The sequence below is a fragment of the Pseudopodoces humilis genome, chromosome 3 (genome assembly GCF_049639895.1).
Source record: "Pseudopodoces humilis isolate 2021_Gansu_Grassland_sample_001 chromosome 3, ASM4963989v1, whole genome shotgun sequence".
NCBI classification, from domain to species: Eukaryota; Metazoa; Chordata; class Aves; order Passeriformes; family Paridae; genus Pseudopodoces; species Pseudopodoces humilis.
The window spans coordinates 90,142,333-90,160,363 of NC_142202.1; the positions used below are offsets into that span (position 1 = coordinate 90,142,333).

Genomic DNA, 18,031 nt, shown 5'->3' on the forward strand with positions numbered 1-18,031 from the left:
ATTAGAAGTATTAGGGAGATGCTATTGTCATTTCTGGTTTTCATAACATGGGTAACGTGTACACAAACAGAAAAATAATACCTGTAAGTAGGGAATCACTTTACAGAGGGTCTGCCCAAAGAACCACGTTTCTGTGATGTCCACAACTAAAGTTGCTGGAAGACAAGTAATTGTGACCAGAATGTCAGCCAGAGAAAGATTCACTATGAAATAGTTGGTAACGGTCCGCATGTGATGATTCTTCCACACTGCAAGGCAAACTGAATTTGGAAAGACAAGTTAGTGAGATGGAAGTGACTTAGGGAATGCTTTAAGAAGAAAACATTTGACTTCATGGAATTAAGGAAATGTTTGTGTCCTTTGTTTAACACAGAATATCTGAATACGCAGTTCAGTGCAAGAACCATGTGTTTTCTTTTAGAGTGGAAACAAGAGATACTTGTAGAGAGATCCTTGATACACAAACAGACCTTCCACAGACTGCAATGTGGGAAATAATCCAATATATAAAGCATCTTATTTCTCTCTTAATCTTCACTAACTATCCATACAACTTTCTTCATTTCTCTTTCAAGCCATTGGCTCTATTCTACAGCAATATACATCTATACCTGTAAAAGTTTTTATCTTTTCTTATGATAGCATGATGCTTCAATCAAATTGCTACAACACAGAATCTTTTACACTGTACAAATATAATTTTATAAAATATTTTGCTGGATTTAACAAATCTATTGCATCTGCAGAGAATCTGTAACAATTTTCTGGGTAACTGTGATTTTAATTTAATAAAAGTAATTTCTACTGTATTAAATGTTACATTTTTGATGGTGATCAAAAGCAGCATGTAGCAGGCATCTTATAAGATATGCCTTTAAAGCTTGTTTTGTATATTTTATGTTGCTCTTTTTCAAACTGAGACTTTTAGAAATGGGGCAAATTGATCTTTAAAATCATTACATTGAATTCATAAGCTGCTAAATTAAAAATGCCATAATTAAGTCTGAGAAAGCAGCAGAAAAGTAATTTTTAAAATAATTTTGGAAGTCAAACCCTGAGTGACTGGAGCAATCAAAAGGTTTTTAATTATTTAGATTTTTAAATTCGTTCACCCAAAGATCTTTAAAAACTGATGCGCAAAATTTTCCAGAAACACCACAATACTTCTTGTAAGACAAGGATACAATTCACTGTACATCAAAGGGTCTTCCCTGCAAACAATTATTCATCCATCACGCACATCTAGATGAAGATTCAAAGTCTCCTAATCCGCCAGGATATAGCACAATGCTTAATTTAGATATATTAAACAGATCAGAGAATGTTAAAAAATTGAGCTTAAAAGGTCCTCAAGAGGTTGCCCAAACCTAAAATGGAATCTGCCAGAGTTAAGCTGCTCTCTTATAGCCATTAAATGAGCTAAAACAGCTGGAAAAAAGTACACAGTCTGTAAGGCACATAAGCTCTTGAGATCAGATGCTTCTTTAGATCCTAAGAAGGATGATGTGCCTGAAAGCTTCTGTCTGTCTTCCAGCTGTATCAGTTGATCTAATAAAATATATTACTTCATTCCACAAATCTTATGTCCTTAGAGCAAAAGAACTACAGCAAGACTACAACTTAGCAACTCTTGGTAGATTTAAATTTGAAAATCTGTTATATTTGAAGATATCACATGTCTCTTAAATGTTTTACATTGTTTAATTATTTTCCCACCAACAAAAAAAATAAAAAATTATTCTTATGTCTAATCTACTTTTATTTTGCTGCTATTTATGTAACTTTTTTTTTTCTGCACATAGGCAGGAATGAGGAAGAGTTATTTTCCTGCAGCAATGCTTCATATATGTAAGGATTTTTGTTACATATTTCCTCAGGACTTCAGAGCTCTTTATCTTCTACTCTGTCATTTCTAGAACTTCTGCAACCATCCTTGTTGCTGCTCTCTGGACACTTTCAGACTGAGACAAACCTTTCTGGTCAGAGTGCAGTGACCAAAACTGGCAGAATACTCTTTCAAGATCTTATCAGTGCAGTGGCAGAAGCTGAGATTGGTTCTTCATGAGGGTTATGTTTAGACACTTAGACTAGGACACAGAGAAAGGGGGAGGCTAGGTGACCTTCGGTTTCTCTAAGACGAGGTGATTTTATTAACTATCTTCTTAAGATACAGGCTTCCAAGGTTCACGTAAAACCTCTGTTGTAATGCAACATATGTTTTTCATATATTTTAATGTGTTGCAGAGATAGCTCTGTATTCTGTATCTCATATAAATTTAATTTTTGCTATATATGTATCATGCTCTCACAAATGCAAATGAAAACCTCTCTACAAAGATCTTCAATATTCTTGCACTGGTTTTGAAGAGAATGCAGTATACATTTATTCTATTGTTTTCTTCCTGAATACAGAATTTCCAGTTTTCTTAGTTTTGGCCTCAGATATCTAAAAGGCAAGGCTTATAAATTAAAGGCTTAAAGGAAGCATCACATTGATTTTATTTTCTTTCTAATTGGAAGATTTAAGGTACCTACCAAAGTAATTATTTCTATAGCATCGGATGGCTATTACAACATAAATAATCAGAGCTTTATCACTGCCACTTGTGCATGGGGTTACCACAGTTACAGTCTGATAGTGCAGAGGCAGCACCTAACAGAAAAATAATACATTGCTGCCCCTCTGGAATGTCGTTTGCAGTTGGAAATGCAACGCTGGGGAAAAAAATAATTTCACTTTTGACAATTTTAATACTTAACTCTAAAAATCTGAAGATTTGGACATTCACTTATGGCTGGTTCTTTGCCTTAAATGCATTTCATATTGAAAGTATGGTCCTGTCTTTTACTTGGGCAAAAGTTGATATTAAGTGGCAATTTTTTTCTGTACTTCTTATTCCTTTTATCAACAGGCAAAAAATAAATAAAAGGTTATTTAGAAGTTCAGAGTTTGGCTACTTTTTTCTCATATTATGGTTTCAATAGTCCTGTTCTACCCAGTTCAGACAAGTACATCATTTACGGCCATGGATGTCAGTGCCTAAAGGCACAAGGTTTAAGCAGATATGTTTGGTCTTTGACCAGGCCTATTCCCACTCCTTTGCTGGTCCATGTGAAAAAGACCTGAACATAAACATTATTTCTGATAAAACAAATCCATTAAATTGACAAATAGGAGGTCAATCTCACTGGCAGCCAGCTGTATCAGAAATCAACTCAACGCATTCTGCATGTTGAGTTCAAAGCTATCTATCAGTATGAGCAAATGAAACCTTGTGATACCCCAGAGATCTAAGAATTACTACCATTTTCATCTGACACAAAGAAAGTGAAGTGCAGAGCAGAAGTTGTTAAAGGGCATACAAGTAAATCAGACACAGAATGAGAAACTTGGACTCCTAATTCCCTGTCGTGTACTAAACCTTCCAGATCACACTGGCTTAACACAGATGGAATTTAGATGAACTTCAGAATTTCCTCTCCCTCAGAGTAACATAAAAGACTATGCCTCTTGCTACTCAGGGTGTAGAAGTGTTGAGGAAAGCCAAGGTACAGAAACTACCCCTGAATTCCACTGAATTCCAACCCATGGGGGTAGGCACCCAGAAGGTGAAAAAGCCCAATAGTTTGCAAGCATAGAAATGCAAGATCATTTATTGCTTTTTATTTCTCTGCTTATGCTTGTGTATTTCCCCTTTTGACCTCTTCTCTTCTTCTCAGCATAAAACATTTCCCATTCTTTTTACAGCACATACCACAAGAGCACCTTAATCAGCTTTAAGTGTACATAAATATTTACATACTACCATAATAATTAAGTATCTCAGAAATTCATCCCATGAATGTATTAAAAAAAAAAAAAAAAGTGAAAAGAAGTCTGAAGAGGAAGTATTTTAAAACCAAGTCAGCTTTCTCTGCCCTCACTGCCCTCTGCTGTCTGCAGTACTGTTTTCAGCCTGCCACAAGCATTGGCAATGTTTTCTTTCAATGCAAGGCTAAAAGCTGTGAGGATCTGTGACACGTTATTTGAATAGGGCAGAATGATAAAAAGCCATAAATAAATCCTAAATTACAAAGTTAGTTCAATACATTTCTTCCAGCTTCACTTTTTTTTGAGTTTACTACAGTCCAAGGTTACTCAGTAGTCTTGGACAACAGCTTCATTGATAGTGTTCTAGCAGCTCATCAAGAAAGATTTTCTAGCCTGTGCTCAAAACTTGCTATTTTAAGGCGTGAAACATAGTTTGACTATGCCACTGAATATTGTGCAGCTAGTTAAGTGTCAGATCAAAAGAATTTAAATATTCTCCACTTGCACTCCTTTAATTATACATTTTCATCTCAAGCAGTTTTACAGAGAGGCACTCAGCTCACAAAGAAACACTCAAGTAACATGCTAGGGAAAGAAAATTCCATGGAGTGGAAATGCCATCTGCCTACCCAAAAAGAAATAGCAGAGAGCTGTGAATTTCCACTTATCTTGAAGATAAGAAGAAAGGATAAGAAAGGTAGTAAAGATTCTCAATTGGGATTGTATTTTACCAAAAAGTACTTCAAAATCATAAAACAGGAGATGAGACCAGCAGCAGCCTTCCTAAAAAGCTTGGGAGATACCACAGTATTAACAGGATACCTGTTTAGCTAGAGCACAGAAGAGAGGCCCAAACTAAGCTCTTTATACCTCCATTAAAAATATCTGTGAAATAGTAAAAATAATTTAATAAAACCTCAATTTAACATTATGTGCAAAGCTTTTATGCAGCCTTTGATGTTCCTAGCTATAAATGGGACTGAAAAAGAAAGTGGGGAAAGTAGTGTTAACACAGACACTGAAGAAAAGAGGATTACAATAATGGAAAAAAAAAGGGGGAGAGAAATTAAAAAAACAGTTCTGAAACATGCTTCTGCTGTGCATGATTTTCCCTACTGATAGTGCTCTAATGGAACCTAATTACCTGTCCAACGTATTTTCCATATTTTTGCTTTTATTTTACAAAGCCAATCAGAATTATAGCTATTCCTGCAAGGGCAAACAGGCAGGCCAGGTTTCACAAGGAGCAGCTGTTTTTCCAATGGCTGTTAGACTGTCCCAGATCCTTCATCTCACTGGGGACACTTCCCTTTTCTTTTTCCAGACTTCAGAGCTTTAAGCGAAGTGCTTGCTATTCCCACCTCTTCCACACAGTGTCAGCGAAGGCTCGGAAACCAGCTGGAGTCGCCAGGCTCAAAGTGTTTGGAAAAAATTTGTGGATACTCTCCATAAGCCAGGACAGTTCTGTGATAACGAAGCTGGTTTCTGGACCCATCCTCCGAACACTGACTATCTTCCTTTCCCCAGAAAAATCTCACAGGAAAGTCCCAACAAGGACAAAAACATAAAAGGTTAAAATCAAAGTTAAAATTTAAGATGGATTGCTTTTAGAAATACATCAAGAAAGCTTCACCTCATATTCCTGAAGAAAAAAACCCCCACCTTCTCTAATATGACAATATAGGGAGATTGGTATTTTTCACGTACAAATTCAGTTCCTGTGGTTTAGTGTCCTGAGGCATTTTAATTAGAGGCTGTAATGGTGTTTAATCAATTAGCACAGTTCATTGTATCTTAAGCTGAATATGAAAACAATACAATGGGGCCATCTGGTATAAAGTGCAGCTGCTTGACTCCTGGAAGATTTATGCTGTCTTGAGCATATTAAACATTGAGCTGCAGTCCTTCCACTGGCAGAATCCTGGGTCAGCTGTCAATTTGTTTTCTACATGTCAATCCTAAATCATTTCCCTTATACTCCAGAAGTCCTGTCAACCACTTATTCAATGGGTCACCTTTCAGTGCAACTTCCTGGCCAAAATAGAAATGTAATTTCCATACCCAGAAATACCTGACAATTTCATATATAAAGGAATGACTTTATCTCTTATCTAATTTTTGATGTATAATAAATCCCAGATGGAAGTAAACAAAGAATTATTTTTCATACTAAACCACAAAGATTTTATTTTGCTTTGGTAATTCAGTCTCACAACTATTTGACTGAAATATTATAATATAGTCATATAGAAATTATTTGGAACTGATGCTGTGATTATAAGACCTGGTAATCAGCATCTCCAAATGCATTAGGCAGAAAGCTTCTAAAAAAAATTTACTCTTTCACAGTATTTTACAACCAGTGACAAGAAATGTGATAAATAGAGCATAAATAACATATACTTCAAAACTATCTCCTAACCCACCCATCCCCAATTGTTTTCTCTTCACAATTAATTGGTTCTCCATATAGAATTCTTCCTCTTATTCTCTTTTGATGGTATTAGCTGCTGTAAATCAAGATCTGAGTGGTGGAGTGTCAAGCAACACAATCATGGAAGGCTGAAGGAAAGGCTGAGCAGATATGCTGCCAAGGGGAATTCTGGAGAGCTAGAGCCCCTGTGAAATGACTGAATGTATACTGCTGGAAGGAAACCAGCCATGAGAACAAAAGATCTAAAAAAAATCATTATCTTCTGTGATGAATAGGGAGACATCTAATTCTTAGGCTGTCCATCTCTTACCCACTATTAAGCTCTAAACTCACACATCACTTCATTTTTACATAACTAATCTTGTCTGAAAGAAAGGAGACCAACATGAGACTAGGCTTACACTGAAAAGTATCAGAAAGAATGACACAAAGAAAATAAGCTGTTTAATACAATGCTTATTATGAAGGAAATACTGAAAAAAAAAAATTCCTGTATCTGGTAGCAGTGCCTGGCAGATAAGAACTGTCCTTGAATATGATAGCTGTGATAGTGATGCTATAGCTGAAAAGATGGCAAATACTCTGAGCAGAGGAATTACATGGCCTACCAGTGAGGCAATAGCTCCTCATCAGCAGCAAACACTAAATGTGTTCCAACATGTTTGAAGAAATTCTTAGAAACACAACAAAAAGAGCAGGTGGCTTGGTCATGCTCCCTATGTATCACATATAAACAGGAGTGTATGTGTAGGTTCCATCACACAGGAAAAAAAACCAAAACTGTAAAAAATGTAGTTGAATAACACAGAACACATGAAATCCCAAAGTATTTTTTTGAATATCAGCTTCACTGGAATGTACAATGTAACTAATCACCCAAAAAAGACAATGAGGAGCTACAGAAACTGAAACAGATAACAACAGTTAATTTGGTTTAGCGATATGTTTGCTTAGGTTTTACACCTTCAACGTGTTCTATTGTACCAAAGGTTTTAAACAGACTAAAGAGTTGTGAGTTACTCATGTGCTCCAGCCCTCTTCTACATCTTAAGGACTGGCTTATCAAGGCATTAGAGAAGAAAACAAGAACTGTTTTCTGTATACTGGAGCTTATATCTGTGGATCACAATTGGGAGTAATAGCACAACCATCTAAATGGCACTGGATTCACTTTCTAACTGAACCACATTACATAATCTTAGGCAATCAACAATCTAATGGAAATGGGAGTTACTAGCAGAAGATCAGCTATGCTATAAAAACAGACTGCCCATAATGCCTGGTTTGGTCAGCTCTGGAGGAAGTGAAAGGGGCCACCACAGTTTTCCTAATCTAACTATATCGATTATGACAGGTTGGTTTAAAATATCCACCCCCTGCCTCCCAAACCATTACCAGTACTAACTAGCAAGCCCAGTCATCTCTGCAGAGCTGGCTATACTGATTGACTAGGTGTTTCAAAATAATAATTGATATTCTTACAAATAAAGCCTACAAAATCTTTATCCACACTTTCTATTACAGGTGGAAGAGTCAGAAGTTTAGATGTCATACTGTATGTGACATTATGATAAAAAGATTTCACACTCTGCTGATTCAATTAAAAGCTGACATTAAAATGAAGGTGTGTTTCACAGCTGAAATGCTGTGCAACTTTGAAAAAATATACTTCAAAAAGCATCCATCGGTCACTGCAATATGAGTTGCACTCATAGGAAAGGAAAAACCTTTCTAGGTCCACGTCTGTTTCTAATGGAGATGTAAGACTTAGTGCCTTTTCTGCAGGATATACAAAGAAAATACAATTCATTATGCTAGTGACACATTCCAGCAAATGCCTTGCATATTATACAACTTCTAAATCTCTATGATGGATCCTCATTGTTAATATAATATTCTACAAATTGGCTAAAATCCTTGCAGTCCTACTGAGCAAAGAACTCGGAGACAGAGCACAGTTCTGTCAGAGCTGAGTGCACCCACAGACAACCTCTGCCCCTTGCCCAGGAGCTAGCTGGAGGCCAGCTCTGGTATGGAGCAGCATATAAGTTGGGACCAGGCTTCTGGGAACAGAGCTTTTGGAGTTTTGGAGTACTCTTTTGGGAGCCAGCCTTCTGCCCCAGAGCTGCATTTTAGCTCAGGCACTCACACTAAGCTCAGGCAAAAACCAGGTTGCAAGTATGCTTTTGCCTTGCTGAATTTGATTGTAAAACTCATCCACTGACTTGATTTTCTGGCTTAACCTCAGACCTGTTTCATCACTATGGATTTGTCTGGCAATTGCTGGGAGGTGACTGAAACCTGAACCTGAAAACTGAAACATCTTCAGACCTACCAAGCTTTCAGGCACTGTGGGACTGTGCTGGTGAGTACACTGTCCTGTCAGTCTTGCTGCTGCCCTCAGTTGCTGCACCCCTTCCCCTGGGGAACAGTCCATCATAGTTCTGACACATTCCACTTGTGAGACAGGCAGTAAGTCAGCTGCTTATGTCCAAGAAAACAAAGGTTTCACCTGACAAGCAACATAGAAAATAAACTGTATTTTATAACCAAAAAAAAAACCCAAACCCTTCAACATTTTTTTTTTAATTTGAAAGATGGTGAGTAATCCCTGTATTATGGAAACAGCAATGTACTTCAGTTGATACCAAATTCTTACATAAATTGAGCTCATACTTTCTCTATCTTAGGTAGAAAAAATATATACATATTGTCTCATTTCCTATGTGCTGTCTTCTTAACAACGATAAAGCCATTCTAGTTATTATTCATCCAACAGATAAAGGTGACTCTCATGCTGATATTACAAACAAAGTCCTTTCAGTGCCAGATTCCCCAAGTAATCTGAAAAAAAAAAGTAATAATTTAAAATGTAATTAAATGAAATATGCCTCATCTACAGCAATGAAATACGATTCATGAAAATCATTTAAGAGAATACATGACTCATCCAAATCTACCAACATAGGCATGTATGCCTAGACCTCAGTATTCACTGGATATCTTTAAAATTGTAACAGAGCTGCATTTGAGAGAGTTGCCTATTCATAGGCATTGAGCAAGACTCTGGTATTAGAGCCATACACAGATTTTTCTGCTCCAGCCCTAGAAAAATCAAATGGAGGCTGTTGAACTCTGTGAGTCAGTCTATGAGCTCTTTGAAGAAAGGAGCATAGCTGGGTTCTTACAGATCTCACCAAAACTAGCAGTTACTGTAAAACAGATAATAAATAATACATCTATCCAGAGAAGGCAAAGTCTCTCACAATCTCGTTCTGAGTTGAAATGAAAACCAAGTATCACCAAACTGTGAGTAAAGAAAGCTTCTGAGACTTCTCACTGAAGTACTGCATGGTCTCTTACCCTTGGAAGCCAGCAGTGTTGAGGACTTTCAAGCTGGGCACTGGCAGCTTGTATGTGCTAAAGATTTCAGCTCCTGCCAGCTCTGGGGAGGCCTGCCAAGAGGCCCAGCAGCCCAGCTGGTGGGATGCCAAAAGGTTGCTTGTTTTGCCTTCAGTCTTTGATCAAACCAAGTGATCTCTGCTGTACACTTTCATTTTGATGAATGCATGTTCCCTGAGAGAAACCATTTTCATTAGAAAAATCTTGACCCATGTGAATGAGTAACTTCAACAAGGGTCACTTGCATTTTTCATATGTATAAACAGAGTTAAATACATGTAGTTGTACATTTAATTTCAATCCCTTGTAGTCTTTATCCAGTTATTAACTACTGCAACTGATCAGCCTGGAATGGCATCAGTAACCAGTGACCTCTAGACATCCTAAAAATACCTTTTCTTCCCTAATTATCTGGTAGTTTCCTATTTTTAAGCAATGTTTTTAATGACATGTTTTCAAATAAATAAGAAAAAGGTCTTTACAGTCAGCATACATTCTACATTATGTCCTATGTTTCACACTAGATGTGCAAAGAAATTTCAAGAGTTTCATTGCTCTGCAATAGTAAGGAAAAGTTTTGGTCTTGTTTGAAAAACGAAGTCCTTACCCTCCACGCTTGTTCTGCTTATAGTGATAAATAGTGACCAAGTGGAGAAGAAAATAGGATAAATCATATTGATATTGCCATCTATATTTCAGACTTCCTGAACGTTCATGCAAATATGTCATAAAACCATCTTAAAATCTGTTTCTTTTCCTTGACTTACATTGAAATACCTGGTAAGTGGCCAACCCAGGCATACAAGAGAATCACTGACATGAAGCACTTTGTGTACAATACTGAAACCTGCATTCATATACAGACTTGCTAATATTTTTCACTTTAGCTGGCTTGTGCAGCAGCTCAGTCAGTCTGTGTCAACTTCCCTAATTAAATTGAAAGCTAAATAGCAATGCAGACCTTGTTATATGCTATTATTAGTGGAATTCCTACTGTGTATCTCACTCAAGAACCCAATGGATGTCAATCAAAGTTTAAGCTTCTGATTCTACCCTTGGTTGTTAATTAACTGTCAGAATGCTTCAATCCAGTTTATTACTAATATCTAAGGGATGTGCTGTGTCTTCCACTTGCACAGATACAATGTCTGGGACATTCCTTATTCCATGTGAGTGCACAAACCAAAATAAGAAGCAGAACTGTAATTTTCAGCACCACACATGGAAAGAGAGGGTTTTTTCCCAGTTGCTTAAGTGTTATTTGAACAGGATATGTAGAGTCAAAGCATTGACTACACATGCCACAAGCTCTGCAACACTGGGCAAACATAAGCAAAGGTATGCAATGCATTTTTAAGGGTAATATTATAAGGCATTAAGGATGATACTATAAAGCACTAGTAGTCATTAAAACTTTCTTTAGAAGCACTCCTGCCCTTCTTTAAGAAAGTCCATGATTAAATCCCAGATTAACCTGGAATATAGATTTTTCAAGCAGCAGAAATCAGCTCCTCAGAGATACCAACATGTGCACTGTTCTACATCAGATTTCACTTGTAGTAAAAAAGTTCCTCAAAAATATCTTTGTAAAGAGCATTAGATTACATGCATTTCTCTCCTCAGAATCACATGTGCCTGCAATCAGTGTACTGTGAGCTTTCTTGAATAAAGATGAGACCGTATTCAGCTACCAGGCACCTGCAGACACCACAAACAATTCACCCATAAACAGAACCAGCAATATGGAGCAAACAGCTTGAGAAGGATCATAGAATCATTTAGGTTAGAAAAGACCTTTAAGATCATTGAGTCCAGCTGTAAAGCTGAATTATCTATTGTAAGATTTACTGTGATTTAGAGGAGTGGATAGAAAGGTATTCAGGTACTTCTCTATCCATTTTAAGACACAGATTTTCTACCTACCACGTACTACAACATGGAGAGAGAGATTTCAGAGGACAAGAAGTGGACATTCCATCCAGTAAAAGAAATGGTGGGTGGACAGCCAGATACCAGTTTCCATCCCAAGCAAAGAGTTAACACAGGCAAATGTGACGAAAGAACAGCTGCACTGGTCTGCACTGGTCTGCATTGGTATCATGTCTATTTGTGAGTGCACACAGAGGAAAGCTTTTCTCCTCTTGGCTTCAGAGGGGAAAAGCGTAAACAGGGTGAAAGCCCCTACAGCTGAAGATTTGACCTTGAATCTCTACAGGTGAGAGGACAGCTTGTCTACAGTATCGGTGGAGGATAACAGGTAAGCACAGGTGTTTCTCCTAAAATAGTCTTTTGCTCAAAATTAGAAAGAAGGACAGCTTTTATCCCGGTCTAAAATGAAGCATCTTTGCCAGGGCTGTTATCTTTACACTGTCGGTCAAGCTGGACGCCGAGCAATGGACTGAGCAAACGTGCACACAGGCACTTAGCGCAACGCCACATAACTCCTAAAAAAAGAGCACCCTCAGTCCGTTGAAATTTAAAAAAAAAAATGCTTTTAAAAATATTGCCTTTGGCTGTAGTCTCATTTGCATCTCACTTCGGGAAGCCTGTAGAGTTTGCAGTGACAGCCCTGACACGCACAATTCCTTCCGAAAATCATGAATGAAGGACCCTTATGGCGGGGCGGGGCCCAGCGCGCTCCGTTCACGGCAGTATCACAGGGATGGACGCGGGAATGCCAATGGCCGTCACCCGGGGGTTCCTCCTGGCGGAGCGGGCTCCCGGCGCCCACACCGCGTCCATTCACAAACACAGAACTGCTGAGGAGCAGCACCTGTTCCGCTCCCCCGGCCACCCGCAGCCCGGGAGGGGGGCACGGCCACGCTCCCCTGCACCAGCAGAAGCGCCTGTTCCGACGGCCCGGTGAGAGCCCCCGCTGTGGGCGGCTGCGGGCTCGGGGAAGCGAAAAGGAGGCATGGGGAGCGAAGAGGAGCGATGGGGGACAGAGGGCGGGCTGCTGACGGCCAGACCCCTCTGCCGCTCCCACACACCGCTGCCGCCCCAGCCCACCCATGCCCCCCCTCCCTTCACTATCCTCAGCTCTCCGCCACACTCCAGCGCCCCTACCGCTCCCTTCGAGGCTGCCGCCGAGCAGCCCGGTGCCCCCGCCGCCTCCTTCAAGGATGAATGGAAGCGGGAGGAGGCGGGCTCCAGGGGAGGCGCCGCCCCGCCTCGCTTCCTCAATGAGCGCCGGGAGCGGCCGCCTCGCCCCCGCCCCACGGCCCCGCTCCGCTCCAGCCGCGGGGGAGGAGCCGCGCTCTGCGCCCGCCGCGGCTGAGGCGACACCGCCGGCTCCCCTCACGGGCCGGCCGCCGTCCCGCTCCCCTCGTCCCCGTCGCTGTCCCGGGGAACCAGCCCGAGCTCGATATCCCCAGCGCCGGGCCGGGGCTGAGCGAGGGAGCAGCGTCCTCCCCAGCGGGCTGAGAGGCGGAGCCGCCGCCGTGCCGGGAGGGTTCAGCACCTCGGCCCGGGGGACAGGGGCGGGAGCCGGCCGGCAAGCCGCGGCTTTGGGCCGCCGGGCCACCCCGGTGCGCTCCGGCACCCTGCTGCCCGTGCCCGGCCCTGGAGGAGAGCGGCAGCCGCCGCGGCTCCTCACCCGGTAGGGAGAGCGGTTTTTATGGCCCTTTCAGCGGAACCTGAACTTTCCCCCTCGGCTGGGGACTGCCGCCTTTCCAGCGGGGTGTGCCAAACCCACCCCGGTTTTCATCTACTCTCCGTGCACAGCCCATCTCGGGAAGGGAGAACGGGAAGTTTTGGGGAGCTCGACTCACCTAAGACGTTCCCGACGAGAGCCACAATGAAGACGACTATGTAGCCGGCGATCAGCGCCCATTCATATTCCTTGGGATGCAAATACTCCTTCCAGAGATATCGCAGGAACTCCTCATCATCGTAGTCGGAGGAAGGGGTTAAAAGAGCCTCCCGCGTTTCGTTTAGTTCCGACCCACTCGTCCAATTCTTGTACGGAGGGGAATCATCCTCTGGTTGAATCCCGGACATCCCTAGTGGTTGTTCCGGAGGCTGGGAAAAAAGACAACAACCAACAAACCCAAACCCAGACCCTCTCAGAGCATCCGAGCTTTCTCCCGCCCGTCCATCGAGGCTTGTGGTTGCCAGTGCGAAAAGCGGGGTGTGGGGAGAAAAATGACGCGGGAACTTACGGGAACCAATGCGGGAACAGGCTGGGGATCCGCGTCGGTCCCCAACCCGCCCTGACGAGCCTTTTCCCCGACCGGGCAAGGGGTGCAGCCTCCCCCGCAGAGGCTGCCCCCCCTGCACCGTCGTGGAAAAGGCTGGTCGGGGTAGGTTGCATGCCTCAGGTGCCAGAGTGCACCCGCCCCCGCTGGAAAAGTCACGTCCGTTTCAGACGATGCCGATTTTTGTTCCCCAAACCATGCACACGCACCCTCGCACACCTCCGCATCTCTCCATGTCTCCCCCACTCTTCCTCCCCCCGCTTCAGGTCATCCCCAGCTCCTCATCTCTCCCCCCAATCCTACTTCGAGCTTGCCCATCCCTCTTCTGACTCTGCTTCTCCTCGGTTTCTCACGCTCTCTTGCACAAACACTTCCCTTTAGACCTTTCTACATTCGATTCCAGATACATTCAAGATATTTGTAAGTTAAAGGCTGTGGAAGGCTGCGGTGGGGGAAAGCGCAGGGTTAAAGGAGCCATTAAAAAATAGTGGATAATGAGACTGTCTCATTTCTGTGCTGCTTTGAAAGTTAGGCTAAAACGGGAACCCTGTGGGTTTCCCAGCACTGGTGGGAAAATCCCTAAGAGAGCTGAGCAGATAAATGTGAGGTTTCATTAGATTTGAAGATTGTGAGACCTCACTGTAGCTTGAGTTTAGCATGAATTCACTGCACTGAGGTAGTTTCAAACATCCAGCTTGGGATCTCGATACAGAAACTACCCCTCAGCTATTCTGAAATGGGCTCAGCTGTCAGAATGCAGTTCAAGAGAACCCAGAAGTGCTAGTTAAACAGCATGATAGGTTTCCTGGCTTCTGGTCATTGCTTCTTGAAATATTTTCATACTTTGCCAAGTGTACAATCTCTGAAAGGGAAGGGATAGGTCTGGAATTGTCCCTCCATGACTGATAAAATCCCCTCTTATTCAGGCAATCTGTTCACTTCATATCTGAATAATTTAATGAGTCTGATAAAAGTGCCATTTCCTTTGTGACATAGCACAACTCACTCAGTTAACCATTTCAGTTCAGGGTCTGCACCTCCATAGAAATGGAAGAAGTATTATGATGCAACTCTACTCCAACACAAGCATAATAGAGAGACAGATACTCATTCATCAACACCGTGCATTGAGTGCTTATCTCTAGACAGTACTTCAGGTTACCCAAGTGGTTTTTTTATTGGTGTGCAGCCTTCTTTACTGCCTTCAAAGTTCAATGCAGCATACCTACACTTGGAATACCTCCTCCTATTTCAATAGACCTACTTGCTTTGCTTTAGTACCTTGTAAAACAAAGAAAAAATTTCTTTCCTATTCCACACAGAATTTAAGTGGACCTTTGGGTCTAAATATGTTATGAAATATACTCGGATATACAGGTAGGATCAGCGTCTGTCTTACATAAATTAGAAGGGCAGAGTTTGAAAACACCGTAAACAAAGATTAGATACTTCGCAGCTAACAAAAACACCTAAGGTTATAGTAGTTGAGATATGAATATAGAGATGTGATTTAAACTCTCCTGACAATGTGGGAATACAGGATTACTTGGTACACAAAAAGAGACTTATTTAAGGAAGAGAGCTTGTCGTGGTCTTTGCTAGTGGCGAAGAGATTTAGAGAATGACCATTTGGTAATCAATAACAGACAATCACACTCATGCTCCAGCTTGCTTCCTCTGCTAAGTAATTCCACTATTTGCTTCCAAGCTGCCAAAAAATCAAGTAATGTCTTTCTTGATGTAGTGTTTCTTCCTCTGTTTCTTCCTCCAGTAGTGACCCCACCTGCTGTGCTGCATGCAGCTCTGAGGTCCCCAGAACAGGAAGGACATCGACCTTTTGGAGCTAGTCTAGAGGAGGGCCATCAAGGTGATCAGAAGGATGAAGCACCTCTCCTATCAGGAAAGATTAAAAGAATTGGGATTTTTCAGGCTGGAAAAGAGGTGGCTTAGGGGTGACTTAATTGTAGCTTCCCAGTACCTGAAGAGAGCCTACAAGAAAGATGGAGAGGGAGTTTTTACAAGAGTGTGTAGTGATAAGACACGGTGGGGGATGTATTTAACCTGAAAGAGAGTATATACTATGTTTATACTGGACATTTGGAAGAAGTTGTTTACTGTGAGGGTAGTGAGGAACCAAAACAGGCTACCCAGAGAAGTTGTGGATATCCCATCCCTGGAAGTCTTCAAGGCCAGGTTGGATGGAGCTTTAAGCAACTTTGTCTGATGGAAGGATCCTTGCCTATAGTAGAGGGGTTGGGACTAGACGATCTTCAAGGTCCCTCCTATTCCAATCCAAAGGATTCCTATGAGTAGTAAGGAATGGAATGAAAAAGCATAACTATTTGGAAACAACATGAATTTGTGAAAAACTTGTCATAAGACTCATTCTTTTTTTCAACAAGATTACAAATTTGATTGATAAATATATATTATACAGATTAATTAGCTGCCTAAATTTGGTATTCCTAGAGAATAGGAAGACATTTTTTTTGATTGATACCACACATTCTGAATAGGGAGCAGGGTAGTAAAACAAAAAAATCAATGTAGTACACATTATAAAGATTAAAAATGGGTTAGCTAACAAATCCCAGAGTGAAAAGGTAGACAAAGAATCATTGCTGAGCCTATGCATTCCTACTGTCAGTTCTTGGTTCTGTTATACTCATTCTTCAGTGGCCTTTAAGAAGCTGGCAGGTGACCCAAAGATCAAGTGTAATCAGCTAAACACACATGCTCATCACGAATCTGTAGCCAGAAAGCTTCATTTGATCCTTGGTTGTATAAATGAGTATACCTGTGAAAACAGATTAAGTTTTAAAATATGAGAGAAACTTAGTGAAAATATTCACCATGTACAAAACTCTGCTACCAAGGAAATGGTTTTCAGATGGAGCCATTTTTGCTATGCATTTTAAAATCAAGATCAAATGTCTTTCTAAAAGATAAGTGATAGATGAGATGAGAATTAATTCAGAAAAATCACATGATGTGGAATGCAAGAGGTCAGACTAGATGATTATGGTTGTCCCCCTCTGGCTCTCTAATTTGTGAAAGTGTGTTAGCTGAATCAATTCCCCTGATGAATTTTGGTTCTGATTTATCTTTTCTTTTAATTACACTATCTGCATCAAGCTTGGTGCAACAGTTTAAATCTGTTCCTTTCATATAGAAGTGTACAGCAAATGTTCAAAATTATGTAATTCTTATTTTAACTGGTGTTTTTTCAGTTCAAAGGCTGCTTAACGTGGTTTTACAAACTTCTATAACTATAAAGAATATACTGATGACACAGCACTTAGAAGAAGCTTAAATTCAAGGGTATATCTATTAACCTTCTTATCTCAGGAGAGTACTGTCTGGTACTTTATTTAGTTAAAAGGTTCACATGCATTGATATCTCTTCTAATCCATAACTTTCCATCACTAATTCAAAAATACTGAAATTAAATTACTAGCCCTAGAAGATATGTCTTGTGGCTTTCAATATCACTTATTATATGATATTAGACCATGTGAATATAAATCAAACAGAATTTTATGCTTTATTGCATCTGATAGCCCACAGGAACTGACATTCATAGAGAATAAACAAGCCCTACTTCAGCATCCAAGTTTATCTCTTTGTGAAACACATTTCCCTCTCCATAAAAATAATTTTATTGAAGACCTACATTTTTATTAACCACACAAATAGGCAGCATTTTTTTCTTCTGTCAGAGACTAGCCCTTTCATTTAAAAATCTATTTGATTCAGAGGATGAGTTCCATAGTAGTCAAATACCATATTAAATTAGGAGCCCTTTTCTCAGGTCAGAATTAATTTTGCATTTTTTTTCAACTTGGTTTAAGAAGCAGCTGAGCTGGGGAGCTTCTGTTCTGCCTCTGTTGGACATTTTAGCAGGTGATCTTGTTGGGAAGCAAACCACATGAACACAGGCACTTAAGAGAAACAGACTGCTGTGCTGTCAGTAGAGACAGACTGTGTGCATGCCTTCCTTCCTTCCTTCCTTCCTTCCTTCCTTCCTTCCTTCCTTCCTTCCTTCCTTCCTTCCTTCCTTCCTTCCTTCCTTCCTTCCTTCCTTCCTTCCTTCCTTCCTTCCTTCCTTCCTTCCTTCCTTCCTTCCTGCCTTCCTGCCTTCCTGCCTTCCTGCCTTCCTGCCTTCCTGCCTTCCTGCCTTCCTGCCT

At 40.9% G+C, this 18,031-nt stretch overlaps 1 protein-coding gene across 1 annotated transcript in view; it reads right to left on the minus strand.

Annotated features, from left to right (window-relative positions):
- Nucleotides 1-14,265, minus strand: part of HCRTR2 (hypocretin receptor 2) — a 31,934-nt gene extending 17,669 nt beyond the window's left edge. Inside the window, exons 1-2 of the mRNA XM_005518107.2 lie at nt 13,418-14,265; nt 82-260 (exon numbers count right to left, since the gene is read on the minus strand). Coding sequence (XP_005518164.1) covers nt 82-260; nt 13,418-13,646 — 408 coding nt within the window. The 5' untranslated portion in view covers nt 13,647-14,265. The remainder of the gene's footprint in view (nt 1-81; nt 261-13,417) is intronic.
- Between the last annotated feature and the right edge of the window lie 3,766 nt (nt 14,266-18,031).